This window comes from Pelophylax lessonae (genome assembly GCF_965119305.1).
Source record: "Pelophylax lessonae genome assembly, chromosome: 1".
Lineage (NCBI taxonomy): Eukaryota > Metazoa > Chordata > Amphibia > Anura > Ranidae > Pelophylax > Pelophylax lessonae.
Genome location: NC_138768.1, coordinates 593,866,822 through 593,887,563, shown reverse-complemented (window position 1 = coordinate 593,887,563; position 20,742 = coordinate 593,866,822). Strand labels below are relative to the sequence as shown.

The 20,742-nt window shown below is 45.1% G+C and overlaps 1 protein-coding gene across 2 annotated transcripts in view; it reads right to left on the bottom strand.

Moving 5' to 3' along the window:
- Positions 1–20,742, bottom strand: part of RAP1GDS1 (Rap1 GTPase-GDP dissociation stimulator 1) — a 226,473-nt gene that overhangs the window by 93,255 nt on the left and 112,476 nt on the right. Inside the window, exons 4-5 of one of the 2 annotated variants that reach the window (XM_082244132.1) lie at positions 19,329–19,454; positions 8,002–8,148 (exon numbers count right to left, since the gene is read on the bottom strand). In XM_082244132.1, coding sequence (XP_082100258.1) covers positions 8,002–8,148; positions 19,329–19,454 — 273 coding nt within the window. The remainder of the gene's footprint in view (positions 1–8,001; positions 8,149–19,328; positions 19,455–20,742) is intronic. The other variant, XM_082244133.1, reaches the window with a different exon arrangement.

Below are 20,742 nucleotides of genomic sequence, written 5' to 3'. Positions count from 1 at the left end.
TAACACAGATAGAACGAGATTCAAGTCCCAAGGGGGCAGAGGATCCCTCCTAGGAGGAACCAGATGCCGCACACCCTGAACAAAAGTGCCAACCAAGGAGTTGGAAGCCACGGGACGTTGAAAAAGAACGGCCAGCGCAGACACCTGACCCTTTATCGTAGCCAGCGCCAAACGCTGATCGACACCTGTTTGAAGGAAGGACAACACTCGGGAAACCGAGTACGTGCGGGGTGAAAACCCCCTGGACTCACACCAGGCAAAATAGGCCTTCCAAGTACGGTAGTAAACCTTCCCCGAGGAAGACTTCCTCGCGTTGATCAAGGTATGAACGACGACAGGGGAGAGACCCCTCTCCTTCAGGACCTCGGTCTCAACAGCCAGGCCGTCAAAGCCAGCGACTGTAAAGCAGGATGGTATATCGGCCCTTGAGACAGGAGATCGTCTCGAAGACACGGAAGACACGGGGCGTCGACCGCCAGATTCACGAGGTCTGCGTACCAGGACCGGCGTGACCAATCCGGCGCCACAAGAATCACCGTGCTGCGTTCCGAGTGTAACCTGCGAAGGAACCTGGACAGCAACTGAATCGGTGGAAACGCGTACATCAGCTTGTACTGATGCCACGGGGCCACTAACGCGTCCGACGCGTCTGCCCGAGGGTCGCGCGCCCTTGCCACGAACCTTCTCACCTTGTTGTTGAGACGAGACGCGAACAGGTCCACATCTGGAAGACCCCACTTCGCGCACAACATCTGGAATACAGCCGGGTGGAGAGACCATTGCCCCTGATCTAGGGTCTGGCGACTCAGATAGTCCGCCTGCCAGTTCTCCACCCCCGGAATGTGAACCGCCGTTATCGCCGGGACATGAGTCTCGGCCCAGGACAGAATGTCGGCCACTTCCCGAGCCGCTCGGGCACTCCTGGTGCCCCCTTGGTGGTTGATGTAGGCCACCGCCGTGGCATTGTCTGTTTGCACCCGAACCGGGCAGCCCTGCAGCCGGTCCGTCCAACGATGAAGACAGAGATTTATCGCACGCAATTCCAGAATGTTGATCGGAAGGGAGGACTCCTCCTCCGACCAAGTTCCCTGGGCGGACAGAACGCCCAGAACACCACCCCAGCCCGACAGACTGGCATCCGTGGTGATTACCGTCCATGAGACAGGACGAAAAGACTTGCCCCCCGACACCATCGGGGACTGGAGCCACCACAGAAGGTCTCTTCTGGTGCGATGGTCCAACGAGATTTGAAGATCCAGAGATTGAGGTTGCCTGTCCCACCTGGACAGGATCTCCGCTTGGAGACTCCGCGTGTGAAACTGGGCGAAGGGAATCGCCTCGAAGGCCGAGACCATCAATCCCAGACATCTCATGCACGTCCGCAGAGACGAGTGTGGAACGTCCCTGAGGGACCTGACTTCCTCCTGAAGAGTTCTGAGTTTGCCTCCCGGCAGGAAGACCTTCGCCTGAACCGAGTCCAGGATCATTCCCAGGTAGGGAAGACGAACCGACGGACTCAGTGTCGACTTTGGAAAATTTATCGTCCAGCCAAACTCCTGCAGAGTTTGCATCGTGACAGACAGGTCCTTCTCCAGACACTGGCTGGTCGCAGACTGAACCAGAATGTCGTCCAGATACCCCAGGACAGAGATGCCCTGGGCTCTCAATAATGCCAGAACCGGTGCAAGCACCTTGGTGAAAACGCGCGGAGCCGAGGCGAGACCAAAAGGTAACGCCACGAACTGGTAGTGATCCTCCGCAATGGCGAATCGAAGGTACCTCTGGTGACCCTCGAAAATGGGGATGTGAAGATACGCATCCTTCAAATCGATGGAGGCCATGAATTCCCCTGGAACCAGGGCAGCCACCACCGACCGCAGGGATTCCATGTGGAACTTGCGAACCCGCACAGAGCGGTTTAGAGCCTTCAAGTCCAGAATTGGACGAACCTTGCCCTCCTTCCTGGGCACGGTGAACAGATTGGAATAAAACCCCCAAAATCTGTCCCGATGAGGCACCGGAACCACCACTCCCTGAGCCCTCAGGTCTCGCACCGCCAGGTGCAGGTCCCGTAAACGCTCTGGAGACAGTTGAAGATTTGAGGGAAAAAATCTGCTCTCCGGCCGAGAGAGAAACTCGATCTTGTAACCAGATCGAACGATCTCCTGAACCCACCTGTCCCGCACGCGGGCCAGCCAGGGTTGAAGAAAACCGAGCAAGCGTCCCCCCACCCCAAAACTGGGTGAGGGCGCCCCTTCAGGCCGCAATGTTATGGGCAGCGGGTCCGGACTGACCGGACTTCTGTTTACCAGACCAGGGCTTCTTTTGAGAGCCCTGCCCTTTGAACAGTTTGCCCTTGTAGTGTGACCGAAAGGCACGAAAGGACCCCTGAGGGGGCCGAAAATTAGCATGCTTCTTCCCAGAAGCCCCCTTAGCCTTGGGGAAATGGGGCAAGAGAGTGCTCTTACCTCCGGTGATCCCCTTAATCAACACATCCAAGGACTCCCCAAAAAGGCGAGACCCATCATAAGGCAGATTGGCTAAGGTCTTACGTGAAGATTGGTCCACCGACCAACACTTCAACCAAACCAGGCGGCGAGACAACACCGCCACGCTGTGCACACGTGCAGCCAACGGAACTAAGTCCAAGTCCGCATCACACAGATACATGACACCCTGGTGGATCTGATCCACCATATCCAGGGTCGCCGGCGAGGCCGAATCGGCCACTAGGACGCGCCTAAGCATCTGCGTCCAACTTGCGACAGCCTGGGCCGCCATGAGAGAGGCAAACAGAGCCTTAAGCATAGAACCCGTAACAGAATAAGTATGACGGGCAAGAGACTCCAATCTTCTATCCGTGGCATCACGGAACACCGGGGAATCCTCTGCAGGAATCGCAGTGGATTTGTTCAAAACCGCAATTGCATGATCCACTGGGGGTGGTACACACCACCGTTCATCAGTGGAAGGCGAAAAAGGATAACGCAGCTTGAACCTACTTGGCACAGCAAAAGGTTTGCGCAAATTGCGCCATTGTTCCTTAACAGTGCGCTGAAAATCATCATTGCAGGGAAAAACCTGCGGCGTCCTGCGTTTTCTCTGCGTCCCATAAGCCGCCAAGGCAGCGGGGGGACACACTTCATCCTGCAAACGCAGCATTTGTTTTATGGAAGCAATCAATTCATCCATGATTGCAAGCTCTTCAGGCGAGCCAGGGGGAGAATTATCCACCCCTTCAACTTCAGCCTCCACCTCGGACCCCACTAGATCCAGGGAGGAGCGGGACCCCGATAAGGAGACCCCCGCCATAACAGCCCCATCACCTTCACCCTCAGAATCAGAGGAAATAGAAACTCTGGGTCTTTTAGCAGATTGAGCAGCCACCAGCATCTGCACCTGAGCAGCAAGGCCAGCCACAATAGTGGCCAAATCCCCCCCTGGGGGGGAAGCAGCGGTCCCCTGGCTTTCCACCAAGGTGGCAGGAAATTTGCCCTCCTGAGAATCCATTGCCCCAATATGATATGCCGGAGAATAAAGGGTTAACTGCCCCTTTAACAAGCGCGGCGAGCGCAGCCCACCGCACCACACACAAGCACAATGAGACCCCCACAGGGACAATAAACTGACACAGGCAATGGATATAGCAAGAACAGAAGGATAGAACCGGAGGAGACCCTCGCCGCTGCTGCTGCCTCTATCGGTGTACCCAGGAGAAGAGGAAGTGATGAGACCAGGGCGCTCTATTAAAGCCTATGGGAGGCTACAAGAAAATGGCCGCCATGCATGTAGAACATGCGGCCGGAGCGAGTGTAGGCAAAATGGCGCCGTTTGTCGCCGAAACCGCCGCTCCTCAGTACAGTAATGCACATAACACCATCCACATAAAAAGCATGGCAGATCGCCGCAGCGATCGCTGTATAGTGACCAAACATGCCACAAAACATGCCCCACAGCACACAGCTTCTCACACTGACAAGGCTGACACAGACAGTGTCACACAGCTCTCCCCCCCCTTGCAGCCCGCAGCATGCAGCATAATGATAGGGAGACAAACAGTGAGAACAGAGGCAGGTTACACAGTCCCAGACTGACACCCCCCCAGACAGACAGGTCCCCACATAGATACACTTACCTCTCAATGGTGTGGGGGACCCGCACAGGCGAACAAGCCGCTGCACATGAGGCAGGGAGAGTCGCATACAAGACGCAGAAAATGGGGGTTAAGAAACCGCACAGCGTCCAGTGAGGTAGCCACCTCACCAATCATCCCTGCACCGAACAGGGATGGGTCGTTCACTGTGCCAGGAGCGTTACCTGGCTGAACGCTCGATGGCAGGCTGGGAAGCCACTGACCGACGACCTGCGACCAGGGGGATCAGCCCGAGACCCAGCCCGCATAATCCTCTTCGTCAGAAGAACGAACTAATGCTGACAAAAAGAACAGCTAGGTAAAGATAGAGAAAAAACTCAAACAAAAAATCAAAAAAGAAGAAAGAGGCTGGGGCACAAAGCCCAAGCACAGAGAGAACCAGCTACTCCTGACAAGCTAGACATTGAAACGGAGATATGGTTGCAGGAAGTAGGAGGGTATTGACTGAGGGGACCACCCCTTGAGGGTGGGATATGTTAAAAGCTTTAATGTTAACATATTCTGTTGCCTAGCTACTCCTTCGGAGCAAAGTCTAATACCCCATTGTGACGAATATGAAGAGGCGGCAACTGTCGGAGGACGAAAGAGAAAAAAAGGGAGCTGTAGGTGGAGCTTACAGAGGGCTGAGGACTCTCTCCCTGCCCCTATGTGCAGGAAATGAGCCAATCACCAATCAGCAGCACTGTCAGATGAGAGGAACTGGGATGGGTCACATGCTTCTTCACACTCAAAAGAAATGGGTTTTCCTTTGCTCTCTGCAGCTGAACAGAGTGATAGGGAAGCAAAGGAAAGGTGATCATATACAGGGCTGCTGTTAGAAATCATGGGGCCCCATACAGACTACCTGGCAGGGCCCCCCAAAGAAAATATTAAAGATATATTTAGCTAAAATTACAACAAAATCACTATTATCAGACACAAATATAACATAACTCGCATAATTCCTGCTAAATCTAAAAAAAAAACTATGTTAAATAAAAAAGATGAGATGAGAAAAATATACAGGCTGGGCAGTTGGAGCTCAGTGATCAGAGAGACAGAGAGAGAGAAACAAAGTTACAATTTACAAATAAACTCCTGAGCAGAGATAAGTGCTGGGAGGGGGGCCCACACAAGGAAGGGGGATTAGTGAGGGATGACTGCCTCTTTCTCAACAGATAAAAGCTGATAGCAGGAAGAGGGACAGATCAGATTCAGGTGCTGGAGGAAGATTTCTGTATTTGTTGTCCATCACTAACCCCCCTCTCTGTGTGGGCCCCCCTACAAGAGGGCAGGTGGTCCCCCCCTATCAGCGGCCCTGAGCATATATGTTGCTGGGGAGAAGCTTCATTTGCATGGTACAGTATACTGCTTTAAACAACCATTTGCAGAAAGAAAAAGAACTCCGTAACCTGCACAGGTTACAGGCTAAGTTCACCCTTTTTCTGTGTCTTAACAGTCTTTATGTCCCTCTTTTTCTAGGGCCCCCGCCGGCGCTCCAGGCCCCTCTTCGCAGCTTCCCATGGGGGCACCCGTGCATGCACACTGATGCATTCATTGACATGGACAGTGGGAGTCGGCCCCACCCTCCAACTCCCATGTCACACCATTTTATTGGCAGCAGTGGGAGCTAATGGCTCCCACTGCGATCAATCTGCCCAATGAGGAGGTAGACAGCTGCTCTCGTGCACATCGCTAGACCGGATCGGGCTCAGGTAAGAAAAAGGGGGAGGGGGCTGCAGCACAGAAGGTTTTTCACCTTATTGCATAGAATGCATTAAGGTAATAAACGTTAAAGCTTTAGAACCACTTTAAGTCAGCATGCTGCCTTAACACATTCTGTAGAAGGCACATTTAAATGGCTATACACTCTAATGTTGATTTCCTAAAGCAGTAGAGCATGTGCACTTTGCAAAGTAATTTTTTTCTTTAGCTTAGTAAATGAGGTGAAATGATCAAATCATGAGCAATCAAAAATAATTTATTTTTTTTCGTATGTCCTTGAACAGGATTGGGTATTCTTTGCAATGTGAATTTGACCTCAATCAATAAGCTAAGTGAAAAGTAATTTTGAAATTGTAATTATTTGTATTCCTCCACACGTCTGACGTGCTGCCACTGCTAGGAGTGAAGAGCAAAATGAGATTTTGAGAACAAGTGGAAGGATCTTTGCTGAAAACCTGGAGGATGAGTAGCTCTTCACATGGTCATCAGCGACAACAGTTCTTCTAAAATGCCTGTACTATTTGTTAGGAATAGGTTAGTATTTTTATGTACATAGCCTGGCTACAGTTCTACTTTAAAGTGGAACTAAAAATAATTATTTAGGATCGCTTTAAATAAGCTTTGGAGAATGAATAGGGGTACCTGAATGATCATAAATGTACCTCTGCCCCATAAGAGAGATTGGACAATCATATGACCTAAACCCAAACTAACAGCATGTGAGCTGCAGCTACTTTGTACAAAGGGTGCTGATATCAACAGTCTTCATACACTCTAGAGACTGTACTAAAGTGGAGTTCCAGCCTCAAATTTGACATCCGCTTGCTCTAAGTAACCTGAAAAAGAATTGGAAAAATCACAATTTTTTTTTTTTTGCTTTACTTACCTTGTTTTTGAAGAAAATATACTCACCTTCCTTCCACTTCCTCCCTCTGCGGCCGGGGTCCACGCCGTGACTTCCTGCTTGCATTGACTCCTAGGAGCTGAACGTCATTGCTTCCTGGAGTCAATGCACCTGCACCGGCCCCGCTGGTCACGTCTGGTGCATGCCCGTCATTCCCTGCTAAACAGCTTCTGGGCATGCCCAGAAGCTGTGCAGGGATGATGTGCCTACACCGGAAGTGACGAGCAGGGCTGGTGCAGGGCATTCTGGGACTCTGACGTCACCGAAGAGGACGCTCCGGCTTTAACTGCCCACACCTGAGATGGCAGCGCTGGACAAGACATTTTAAAGGGAAGTATTTCTTCTAAAAAGGTAAGTGAACCCGTGGGCAGTTCAGAGGCTTTGAAATGCACTAGCCCTGACTGTCCCAGGGGTATTTTTATTGGAAAAAAAAAATTTTGAGGCCGGAACTCCGCTTAATGTTACTGGCTTAGTACACAGCTACCACAATAGGTTATGTTCATTGTAACATCCCTACATATACTCTCTAATGCCTTCTAATAGCCTCTTTACACATTAAAATGCTACTACAAGAAAAAAAAAAAAAACACAATCTTTGCTTTGATTTTGCAGAATGACTGGGAATAAATCACATTAAAAATTAAAGTCTTATTTTTTCATATGTATTTGGTTTTGATAAAACAAATCAATTATTATTTGACCTAAAGACAAGTAAGGGCAAATCAAATGGAAACAAAGAGGCACGCTTGCTCCACCTACAGGAGAGAAGAATGTGGCATGTTACTGGGTCAGCACACAAATGCATGTAACCAGACTAACTGCATAGAACTCCCCAAAGAACAGCAGGACGTGGAACAGATTGTTTCCGAGATTCGATGCACATCCATCTGGCTGAACAACGCTCAAAGTCAAATTAAAAGCATAGTATAGGAGGGAATTTTTTTTGCATTTAACACTTTAGCTTTCTTGCAGACATTCTGACACCAAATTTAAGACTTCAAAAGAAAAATCAAAACAGGTTGGGAAAAATCAATTCTACTGCTTTTTTCCCTTCAACACCCAATTCACCAGCGTGTGTGAAAGTGACCTCTAATGTGCTCAGAAACTTGTTCATAGCAGAGTAGAAAGCTTGGCAGTAGAGTGAAAGGCTACAATCGAGAAGTGAAGGTATTCTCTATGCTCAGCTCATAGGCTGAGCTGGCTTTATAGTGTGTGGATCTGGATAAAGCGGTTAGTTTACCATTCTCATTGCTATAGTTCATCAGCATGCCACAAAAGACAGTCATGAGCTTCTCATTTGCTGGATCTGTTAAAGTGCACATTGACCGCAAATGGTCAACTACAATTTTTGCACCACCCGCTTGGTCAACCGCGTGCCTGCCCTCATCTGGAAACAAACAAAAAGGCACATTAAAATAGAAAGCATTCCGTTAGCAGAACCCTCAATTGATATTATACAATAAAGTAATCCAGGGGCACATGTGAATTTCAGTTAAGATGAAGACAGTAAGCGAATAAACAAAAAAAGCACTCCTCATCTTATATATTTATTTCAATCTGTGCAGAGAGAAATATGGCAGAGTCTTCTCCTGATAATGCTTGTTGCCTGCCAGTCAAGTGGAATTAAAGCGTAATTCCAGGCAAATATATAAAAGACACAAGTTATTGCAGCTCTGAAATTATTAATACACCATTAAAATTAGTTATTTTTACTGCTAGCCCCCAATTCTGACATTATTGGTACCCGAATTTGACTTAATATCAGCCTCTATGCAGCAAAGCTCAGACTGGGAGTGGAAGAAGCAGCACAAGGAGCAAGCCAGTTCAAGTGCTAACAAATAGCATGCTGATAGAAGGAGAGTGCAGAGTGAAAGAGAGGTGAGCTCATCAGTGTGCTACTTCTCCTTCACTGCCAATTTACAGGCTGGGGCAGGGAGGAGACCTGCAGGTATTACTTAACTTCAGGAAAAGAGACCAATGTTGAGCAAAAAACTAAAAAGTCTGGTTCTAAACGACCAGGACTGTCATTCTCTCCATATTGAAGCCCGGAATTCGACAAGGGGCCATAGAGTCGCTAAGTGGAACAAAAGCACTAGGAGAGGAGCTAAATGTATTTTTGGATGTATTTAATCCCTTGTGGCATTGCACATATCCTTCAATATCTGGGATATCCTCCTCCCCCTTCCCATGCTTTCTTCCCTCCATTTCAGGTTTTTTCATTTTTATTTTTACATGTATTTTTATTTCAATATTTTTATTTGTCTAACTCTATTGTGTTAGAGTGTGCTTTTTAGCTGGTCTACACAAGTATTGTCCCAGTTGGTGTTCTTTTTCAGCAGGTTTCAATAAAACTATCCAGGACTGTGCAGCGGTAGCCTACATGTATAAAGATTGTTGCTCCTTTAACAAAATTGTACACAACCCGCAGCCAGCCCTTCTTTAAACCCCATTCGCTGTCAAAATCAGGTGACTTGACAACGGGCCACGCCCGAAACGCATCGTCAAGATGCATCTTTCCTCTCCATCTGCGCCCCAAGCCTCGCTTCAGATCGAGACTTCTCGAGTGGATGACGTCACACCGGGGTTGTTCCCCTGTTGCATATGGTACTACTGGTCAGTCTCACCGGCTTCCGCATTGACATCACCAACTACACTGACATCGCTGACTGCCCTTATCTTCTGCCATTCCCCAGCCTGGCTTAATGGTGGTCTTTTCCCCTTCCACCGCCACATCAGGCCCGTGCTTGCTGGAACCCATCATGGCAGCCCACACCGCAACACTGTCCTGGATGGTTGAGCCTGTGTGACAGTTTGTCAGAGGGGATCCACCTCATGGGTCTTCGCCCCGGCATGGTTCACTAGCGTGGCAAAGGGGAGTTTTGCAAACTTTACCATTTCACTGTCTTTTATGGACTAATTCTCTACTCTTGGATTCACTTCCAATAAACTTTTTAGTGTTTATCATTCATGCTGTAGTCCTCTATATTGACTATATGCTTACATTGCCTATCACCCTCGATATTAGTGGGTTCATTCAACACTTTTTTCTGTGGTTATAATTGTCTTGAGGGAATTCTTAACTTAAGTAGAGAAAAAAAAATCAGGCCCCCTCCCTTGCTAGATAGGGCATGGCTGTGTAAAATTTCAGAGCTGGACAGACAGAATTTAAAGTCCTTTAGAAAGTAAAACTCCTCATACGCATTTTTTCTGTGCATTTAGTCGTTTGCCTGGATTTCAGCTTTAATGACTTCTGGAAGCTTAAAAAGTATGCACATATGTTCTTCTGACTTTATCTTCTGTATGTTCCAGGTGAGCAACTAAAAAGGCTTTGAAGTCAAAGGATCAGACATGACTGCCAGGCACCTAAAGTGGTTGTTAAACCACTGTGTGATCTTTCCATCAGTCCCACTGTTAGATTAAAAACTGTATCCTAGTGCCTGTGCTTTATTAAAAAAAAAAGCAGATTTCTACCTGTTTTCACAGCTCCTATGGGCGATCACGTGACTCCCGTCTCTCTTCGCTCTCTGTCTGACATCTCCAGGGGGCGGGGCCAAGAACGTTCTCTGATGTCAGCTGGGGAGGCAAGAGTCGGGAGTCACGTGACGGCCGAGCGGCACTGTGAAAACAGGTAGAAATCAGGCACTAGAATAAAGTTTGTAATCTAACAGAGGGGATGATGTAAAGCTCACAGTTTTGTAGCAGATGGTGGGGGAGCAGAGCAGGGCTGGTGAGCTGACAAGCAGGGAGGGGAGGGGGGAGGAGGACCGAGGAAGACAGAGGAGAGATGCAGATAGCTGCGGATGACGGAGACACATACACTGACAACAGTGCCAAGGCTCAGCAGCCATGATACAACGTGGTCAGTGTACAGGGAGGAGGGTAGAAACTGGCAGGATCAGCCAGGTATTTTAGGTGATACAGGGGGCCAAAATTACACAGCACAAGCACTGTGCTGTACAACATGCTTAACAGGACAGGATCTATTTTTTTTTTTTTTAGGGTAACAAACGTTTTAAAGGAGGAATTAAAAGGAGAAGCAGTGAGGAATTTAAAGGAGAGCCTACATATTTCTTTCAGCATAGGTTTCCTTTAAATTGTTTGTTCTAATGATAGTTTTGCATTTTATTTGTATATTTAAAGTCAATGTAAACCCCATTCATAAAATCTGACCTAAGCACATACCAGTATCTCACAAAAGTGAGTACATCCCTCCCAGTTTTGTAAGTTTTTTATTATATCTTTTTATGTGGCAACACTGAAGAAATGACACTTTGCTACAATGTAAAGTAGTGAGTGTACAGCTTGTATAACAGTGTCAATATGCTGTCCCCTCAAAATAACTCAACACACAGCCATTATTGTCTAAACCACTGGCAACAAAAATTAAGTTAAAATGTCCAAATTGGGCCCAAAGTGTCAATATTTTGTGTGACCACTATTTTTCCCAGCACTGCTTTAACTCTCTTGGGCATGGAGTTCACCAGAGCTTCACATGTGGTCACTGGAGTCCTCTTCCACTCCTCCATGATGACATCACAGAGCTAGTGGCTGTTAGAGACCTTTCCCTCCTCCACCTTCCGTTTGAGAATGCCCCACAGATGCTTAATAGAGTTTAGGTCTGGAGACATGATTGGCCAGTCCATCACCTTTATCCTCAGCTTCTTTAGCAAGGCAGTGCTCGCCTTGAAGGTGTGTTTGGGGTCATTATGTTGGAATACTGCCCTGTGGCGCAGTCTCCAAAGGTAGGGGATCATGCTCTGCTTCAGTATGTCACAGTACATGTTGGCATTCATGGTTCCCTCAATGAACTGTAGCTTCCCAGTACCAGCAGCACTCATGCAGCCCCAGACCATGACACTCCCACCACCATGCTTGACTGTAGGCAAGACACACTTGTCTTTGTACTCCTCACCTGGTTACCGCCACACATGTTTGACACCATCTGAACCAAATATGTTTATCTTGGTCTCATCAATCACAGGACATGGTTCCAGTAATCCATATCCTTACTCTGCTTGTCTTCAGCAAACTGTTTGTGGGCTTTCTTGTGCATCATCTTTAGAAGAGGCTTCCTTCTGGGACGACAGCCATACAGACCAATTTGATGCAGTGTGCGGCCAATGGTCTGAGCATTGATAGGCTGACCCCCCCCACACCTTCAACCTCTGCAGCAATGCTGGCAGCACTCATACGTCTATTTCCCAAAGACAACCTCTGGATATGACGCTGATCATGTCCACTCAACTCCTTTGGTAGACCATGGCGAGGCTTGTTCTAAGTGGAACCTGTCCTGTTAAACCGCTGTAAGGTCTTGGCCTGCATGCTTCAGCAAGGGGTGTACTCCCTTTTTTTGCCAAAGGTTTAGACATTAACGGCTGTGAGTTATTTTGAGGGGACAGCAAATTTACACTGCCATACAAGCTGTACACAAGCTGTACACAAGCTGTACACTCTGGACATAAGTCCAATGTCTTTCTGCTGCTCCGTTCCTCTGTTATCAGCATAACTACTGACAAAATCTCAGACACAGGAGATAAAAGCAGCTTAAAATTTGTGTCAGGGAAGGGACTTCGAGACAGATAAGCAGGGAGCTTGTCTATTCACAGCACAGCTCTGCAAGTTTCTTCATTCCTCTGCCTTTGTGAAGAGGGGAGGGGTTTGCCTATCCTCCAATCAGCTCACACGCAGTGTATGCCAAAACTCCCCTCCCACTGCTCAAACAGGAAGAAAAATGTCTAACACAATGCGCACTTTCTAAAGAATATAGAAAGCTGAAGACTACAGTTATACATGTAAAACTTCTGTAGGAAGATTGGTCTCATATCTGTGTATCATCTGAGGCTTTTCACTTCACTGGGTTTATGTGAGGATTTACATCCACTTTAACCACTTCCAGACCGCCCACGGCATACACACTGCGGCAGGGCGGCCCAGCTGTGCAAAATCACCTATAGGTTCTGAAATTTGTGCGGGGGCGCTCAGGGGTGCGTGCAGCTGAAGCGTGGTTTCCGCTGTGATCAGACACAACGGGAGCCAATCAGCGGGTACAGTGGCTACGATGGCAGCCAGGCACCCGCGATCTTGCGTAAACAAGGCAGACGGCTGTTCTGTCACAGAGGCAAAGAGAGATCTTGTGTTTCAGCTAAGCTGAAACACAGATCTCTCTTTTCTTCTACCACTTCCATCCCCCACACAGTTTGAAAGTACTCCCTAGGAGCACACTTAACCCCTTGAACGCCCCTTGGGTTAACCCCTTCCCTGCCTACTTTTTTTTAGCACTGATCACTGTATTGGTGTCACTAGTCCCCAAAAAGTGTCACTTCATGTCAGATTTGCCCGCCGCAATGTCGCAGTTCTGTTAAAAATCGCTGATTGCTGCCATTACTAGTAAAAACAATAAAAAAAAAATATATATATATATATATATATATATATATATATATATAAAGTCCATAAATCTATCCTATAGTTTGTATACGTTATAACTTTTCCGCAAACCAATCAAAATACACTTATTAGGATTTTCTTTACCAAAAATATGTAACAGAATAAGTATTGGACTAAATTGGTAAAAACATTTAGTTTTTTTATTGGGAATGTTGCAGAAAGTAAAAAAAAAAAAAAAATAATATATATATATTTTTTTTTTCCCCATTTTCTTTTTCCCGTTTATAGCGCAAAAAATAAAAACCGCAGAGATGATCAAATACCACCAATAGAAAGCTATGTTTGCGTGGGAAAAAAATACATTTTATTTCAGTAGAGCGTCGCACGACCGCACGTTTGTTAGTTAAAGCAACATAGTACCATATGGCAAAAAATGGCCTGGTTCTTAAGCTTGGATGGGTGCACTCTGATGCCCCCCCCCCCTTTCTCTTAGTGCGGTCACCTATAACATATGCTGACCAAGAAAGACGTAGGGGTAGGCTGGTGAATGACCATCCAAGCTCGGTTTGTAAACTGCATAACAGGACCACTTTGGGTTTGAAGCCCAAGATCCACATTCATGGAGGGAATTAGTTTACTATACTGGAAGACATTAATTTAAGAGAATGAAATCTGGATATCCTTTTTATGGTGTATTGTCTGTACATCAATGAAAAGGTAACCTCTAGGTCAGGGTTTCCCAACCAGGGTTCCATCGAACTTTCAGAAGTTGCTAGGGGTTCCTTGAGTAATGAGCAATTTCTACCTCTTGTGTATATACAAGTTCCCACTGACACTGTCTGTAAGGGAGTGATTCTTCCCAATGACCACAAGAGTAAGGAGCATTCTTCCCCCTGACCATCACACTAATGTATCATAAAGTTATAGATATAGTCATTTTTAGCAGGGATTCCCTGAGACTGGAAAGTTTTTTTCAAAAATTCCTCTATGTTGAGAAAGGCTGCTCTAGGTTCTCTTATGGGTTATAGCTTTTTTGTACTCCATCTATACGGTCAAAATCATAACTAAAATATGATCAAGAGAATGAAAGCTCGCCTGAAGCATTGTCAAATGTATTTAGCCTAACCCTATATTTGCTATGAATGGACATGTTTATAAAAGATACAGCCTGATTTGCTGTTAATGCACAAGTCTTAGTTTTACTCGTAGTGGGAAAGGGAAAGAAAACATTTTTACTTTCAGTCGGTGTTCCAAATGGGGATATGCCTCCAGTGGGAAAAAATACTTCAACACAACACTTTTTTCAGTAAAAGGATAGGAGTTTGAACTTTTGTTAGGCTTTTTTTATTTTATTTTTTTATTACTCTGTGTTCTACTGCCCCATTGACAACCCCTATAACCTAGTTTTTGGGCTTCGGTCGTAGGCACCAGTGAATATTTGCTGATGGCGTATAAAACTGCAATAAAAACGTAATACTGTATTTCAAAAACAATCTTTTTTTTTTTTTTTTTATCTGGAGTTGGGCTTCAAGGAAAGCACAAAACAGCCCTGTTGTCAACAACTGGCATGGCAGCCAACAAAACAGATCCCAACCCTATGGTGGGCAGGGCAAAATGTATCAGGGTGTATGGTGAAGACATGTAGGCTGGGGCTGCTGCCTACTGTTTGTCGGGAGTAGCGGCAATCCTTTGCTCTTTACAAAATGTGATATGTTTTAATAAGTGTAATGAAAAAGCATATCATCCAAAATGTATGAGACAGGACAGGAGATTGTGGCTCTGCATCCCTATACAATAGATATAAAAACCTAAGAAACTTGGGACTTTTTAGGTAGCCACTCATACCCACGGGAAAAATAAGCTCAAGTGTTTATATAAAAAATATATTATTTTATTGAAACAGGATTAAAAAGGTAAAAAAACAACACATAACATATACAATATCTTCCCATAAAGCATAGAAAAAACAGGCTCTCCCTTGATACTAGTGAAGCAGCCTGTGGGGATAGCCATAGTGTAACAAATATAACATGTGGTGGAAAAAAGGATAGAATAACTTCTCTGGGCTTTCACAGGTATCTCCAGGAACGGCAGGATCGCTACGCGTTTCGCTAGTAGCGTCTTCGGGTGATCCTGTCAATGCTGAGAGCGAAACGCGTAGCGATCCTGCCATTCCTGGAGATACCCATGAAAGCCCAGAGAAGTTCCTTTTTTCCACCACGTTATATTTGTTGCACTATGGGTATATTGTATAGCTTTATGTTTTTTATCTTTTTAACCATGTTTCAATAAAATTATATATTTTTTATATAAACACTTGAGCTTATGAGTGGCTACCTGAAAAAGTCCAAAGTTTCTTCTGTTTTTCTATTTTATATCAAGTGTAATGAAAAAAGTTTTCTAACTTTTAATCAATACAAATTAAACACGATCATAATGCTTATAACAAGTCATAATAATTTACAGCTAAAGCTGGATATAAACTGTTTTGACTGTATATAAGGAACCATACCTAGAAAATCAACAATACTGAAAGCACAAAGACAAGAAATAATACCAAAAGTCTTCCATGTCGCTATCTCTCGCTCTTTCTCTCTCTCCAGTTTTCCCTCTAAGACCAGCCATAGACGGGTTGAATCTCGAGCGATTCAGCAGAAACTGGCAGAGATTCAAACCATGTATGGGCAGGCTGAATGTACCAAGATGTTCAATTAACTTGGATACAACCAGCCTGCCGGATTTTACATGCAATTATCACTGTCATTGCGATGATCAAAAGCAGGAGGGATTCCCTCATCAACACTGACCAGTGATTGCAGGAAAGAAGTTTGCTCCATGTATGGCCTGCATAAGGTTAGCTGTATATGTGTAGATTTCAAATAGTCTATTGTATTCAGGCACCAGCTGTTGCCTTAATACCTGAACAGTGGACTGCATCAGATAAAATGCAGTTGCTGTTCAGCCAATAATTTTCCACCCAGATCAAACTATTCAAAAAATTGGCGGTGCTGATGGAAAGACTTAGCTGAAATTCAAGCCTTGTATGGTTATCACATATTCAGTTAAATATGTTGTGTTCAGTTGTGGAACCGCCTGTTGAAGGCATCAAGGGGGATCATTTTCAGAGTGGTACAAACCAAGTGTACACCCTAGTCTGGCTACCTTTTTTTTCAGCTTAAACATGGTGGAGCATGGGCAGTAAAAACATGGCTAAACTGCCTATTTTTACTGCCCCCCGTTGTACCATGTACTTGTATGAAAAATGATCCTGTTCTCTTTATATTGTTTTCTTTATGTGATAGCCCTGGTGTTCCTGTTAGTTCCTCTGCTTTCCTATTAAAATAAGACCACACTAGGCAGGAGAGCACACCGTGGTCAATTCTCTAGCTGTGCTGAGAACTCAGCCTGCTCTTCTCCAATAACCAGACTTGCCCTAACAGACCCCCCCCCCCCCCGCACAGCCATTCACTGGAAAGATCAGTATGCTGCTGTTTCTAAACTCCACAGCTGAGAACAGAGGGTATGTGCTCACCCTATAAAAAAAGGGGAAAAAAAAAGGTATTAATGTATGTGTGTGTATATATATATATTATATATATATATATATATATATATATATATATATATATATATATATATATATATATATATATATATACACATATACACACACACACACACAAATGTTTTGCCTTTGGTTTCTATTTAAACTGAATGGGTTGTTTTACATGGTGATCGTTTACATTTTCTTTAATCATCAAAATGCCAGATGAGGTTCTGGCAATCGACAACCGAATGGAAGTGGGATTAAGTGCTAGGAGGGGGCAGGCTTAGAGCCTGTTCACATATATCTGATGCTGGACACCGCATGTGATAAGGAGCGCACTGCTCTGCAAATCATATGCAATGTCTGTGCGATGTGAATTCAGCCATACAGATTGTACAGACATACAGATCACACAACTTGCACAGGACCCTTTTTTTGGTCCCCATCAGAATCAGATCACATGGGAGTTCACAGCTATGTGATCCAATTCATGTCCGCACTGCGATATGCAAACTGATTTGGGGGTGTCACTAACCTTTTATTGACACCCCCAGCAATTTCCATATGGCAGTGTGAACTGCCTGCGAATTGAATGCGATGCGGGAACCCGCAGTGGATTCGCAGGGTTCCCCCATTGCATATGTGTGAACCGGCACTTAAAATTGTAAAGCCTAGAACAAGGACGCAAAGGACTCCTGAGGAATTCATCTGAAAACTAACACAGGTAATTGAAGGCTATACAAGTTGCTTGAACAGTATCACTATTGTTACCTTACAAACATTTTAAGGCACATTCAGTTCACTTAAAGGATTACAGTTTTACATAAAAAAAATTTGCTACACACAGAAGGTATAAATGATGGAAAACAGTCTGGCTTCATGCTCACAGGACGTTTTTGCCTGGCGCCTGTAAAAGTGTCTAACGGTTTTACAAGCGTTTAGGTGCATTTACAAACGTCAAGAGCTTGGGCGTTCATTCATTCCATTGGCCAGAATAAATATTTATTCTGGCCATTGAAATGAATTAACACTCAAATGCTAAAGGCACCTAGCGTTAACACGCACTTAAGATGCATTTAGAGGCGTCAAGCCTTTTTTTCCGACAAAAATCTGCTGCTCCTGGATGCACTGGCAGTTGTTTTTTTCTTCTTCCTCGAAAAGCCCCTGCCACTAAATGCTGCTAAAAGCCAATGTGTGCATGGGCACATAGGCTAACATGGAGGGGTGTTTAGAGGCAGGGAAAAAAAATGCCAGATGCCCCTAGAAGCAGCTGCAAAAATATCCAGTGTGCATGAGGCCTTATACAGAGTTGCAGTCATTTGCAAAGCATTACTTATCTCCTAATTAGGCTGAGTAAGTAGAAATGGTTAGACAGCCTTTGTGCAAGGCTTGTGAATTGCGGTAGCCTCGCGGTAAGTTATTTAGCAAACGTCACTATAAAAATATACAGCAGAACAGAGCATTGGAAAAATATACTTTACAGGCACATAATAGATGAGAGTAGGAAAATGAGGTAGACAATTATGCAATGTAGTAGAACTGCTTCTTAGCGCTGTTTTACAGAAGGACTGGGGTAAAAAAGCATATTCTAGACTAACAAAAAAAAATGTTGTTTCAGCTTCATAGCGGAGAGACTGATGAGCACCCGACTACATTTATAAGCTTGTCACAGTGAGAAAAAGAACAGAGATATTAGAAATGGCTGAGCCAGGTCCATGCATGCCAACTGATATTCATCAGAGGAGATTTAGCTGCATAAAACAAAGACACTGAAAAGCAGTTACAGAAAAGGAAAATTAGATTTCATGCAGAAGACATTAGGTGTGTTAAATTGTCAGTATTAACATTCTGGCAAAACTTACCATTTCAAATTAAAGGTGCAAATCAATGGTTTACAATATTGCATTGTACCCAGACATCACAACCAAAAAATTCATCTTTTTTATGATCTGTTTACATTAGTTTATAATTAGAACATATTTCAGAGAAAAAAACAAAATTCTAATTGGGGTGTGTTGCACACAGGTTCATACACAAGTTCAGTGCTGATTTCAGTAGCCTTTTCAGTGTACAGCAATGGCTGCAGAGCAGCAAGCTAACAAATCAGGTGAGGCTTTTATCTGATGTAGCTTTTAATTAACAAACTAATTAAGCCTGAGGTTGAATATTTCTTTTTAATCTGTGCATAAAATTCATGTGTTACCTAGAGCAGTAGGTTATAAATTACAACCATATCACTGCTGTTCCAATAATAAAACAGGAGGCATTAATGGGTTAAAACCAGCTCCTACAAAAAAAAAGAAATTAAAAAAAAAAAGCAAAAACCCTTTCAAGAGGAGCTGTTCTGCCTTTTATGTATGGCTTTAACAAAGAGTATTGGTTTCTATGGCCCAACACCTTTAAATCCAAACACTTGAGATGATTACCTTTGTGCAATGGGGAGTACTTGCTCCCTAGGGCCTCACTAGTCATCCTCAGCAACACAAAGTGGTGGCCAGATTGACACTTTTTGGCAAACAGTTTAACTTCTGAGCCTGCATAGATTGTTATTTGCTATTCACAGAAGCAGCCATCCAGACAGATCTTTGAGCAGGTTCACTGTACACAAAATGACAAGATCATACAGTACTTACGGCTATCATAACAAATATTCCCAAGGGCACGTCCCGTTTGCAGCAACACCTCCTGGTCTTTACAGTTAAGAAGCTGCACCAGCGGTGGAATCAGACCCGAATCCACACATGGAATGCGCAGTTTTTCTGAAATACGGTAAAAAAAATAATTCACAGTTTGCTTGGCACACACAAGCTTGTCTCATAATTGCCTGCCAACATAACTAGACATTTCAGTGGCAGCGCCATAAAAAGATATTTACCTTTTAGGTCTAGCAGTAGCATGCTTAGCTTAAAAAACTGAAAAAGAACTTACCGTAAAATTCTTTTCTCTGAGTCCTCTGACAGTCAGCGTCCACTCATACACTCTTCACTTATGGGTATTGTCCTTATCCATAGGGGTAAACTAGGCAAAAGATTTTTGTTAAAATCATACATAAAAGCATTTGCATGTACACACCCACAGGGGACTGTCACTCTGGACCATACCCTCATGCTAGCAGCATTCTCAACTCAGTTTGGTAGCAAGCAGTATATAGATCCCACAACCCCAAAAGAGGGGCGGGGGCGGCGACTGTCAGAGGACTCAGAGAAAATAATTTTACGGCAAGTTCTTACAAAAATTATTTTTTCTCTTACGTCCTGTGACAGTCGCCGCCCACTCATACAGTCTTCACTTATGGGACGTCGCAAAGCAGTGTAGACTTGAGGGGTGGGAAACGCAACCGCCACAAGGGTAACGCAACACCCAGGTCAGAGAAGGAACCTTATCGCTAAGATAAGGGTAAAAAACACTGGGTAACAGGAAGCTCAACAGGAGCAACAAAACCCAGGAAAGCAAAAAAAGAAGGGGTTAATCCCCCAACAGGAAGGGACAGACGCAAAACTGTATGTCCCCCTAAAGTACAGCCGCACTCAGAACTGTGCGGCTAAAGGAGGCATCGGCCGACGCCAAAACATCAAGTTTGCAAAACATGGTAAAGGTATGCACGGCCGATCAAGTCGCCGCTTGCACACCTGGGACACCGACGCCTGATGGTGAAAAAACCCAAGACACACTCACCGCCCTGGTAGTGTGCCGGGAAAGGGAAAGGTGGAACCTGTTCCCCAAGCGAATAGGCCAGTACAATCGTCTGTCTGATCCATTTAGAAATGGTTGCCGCAGACGCAGCCGGACCCTTCCGAGGTCCCTCAGGAAGGACAAAGAGAGAATCCGACATTCTGAAGGATTCAGTAGACGACAGTTAGACCCTGATCGCCCTGACAACATCCAAGGAATGCAAGGCAAACTCCTTAGGGTGCTTAGGCTTCGCACGCAGCGAAGGCAAAACAATATCCTCAATGAGATGGAAGGCAGAGACCACCTTAGGAAGGAAGGATTGATGAGGTCGCAAGACCACCTTGTCCCTAAGGACAACTAGGTAGGGAGAGCGGC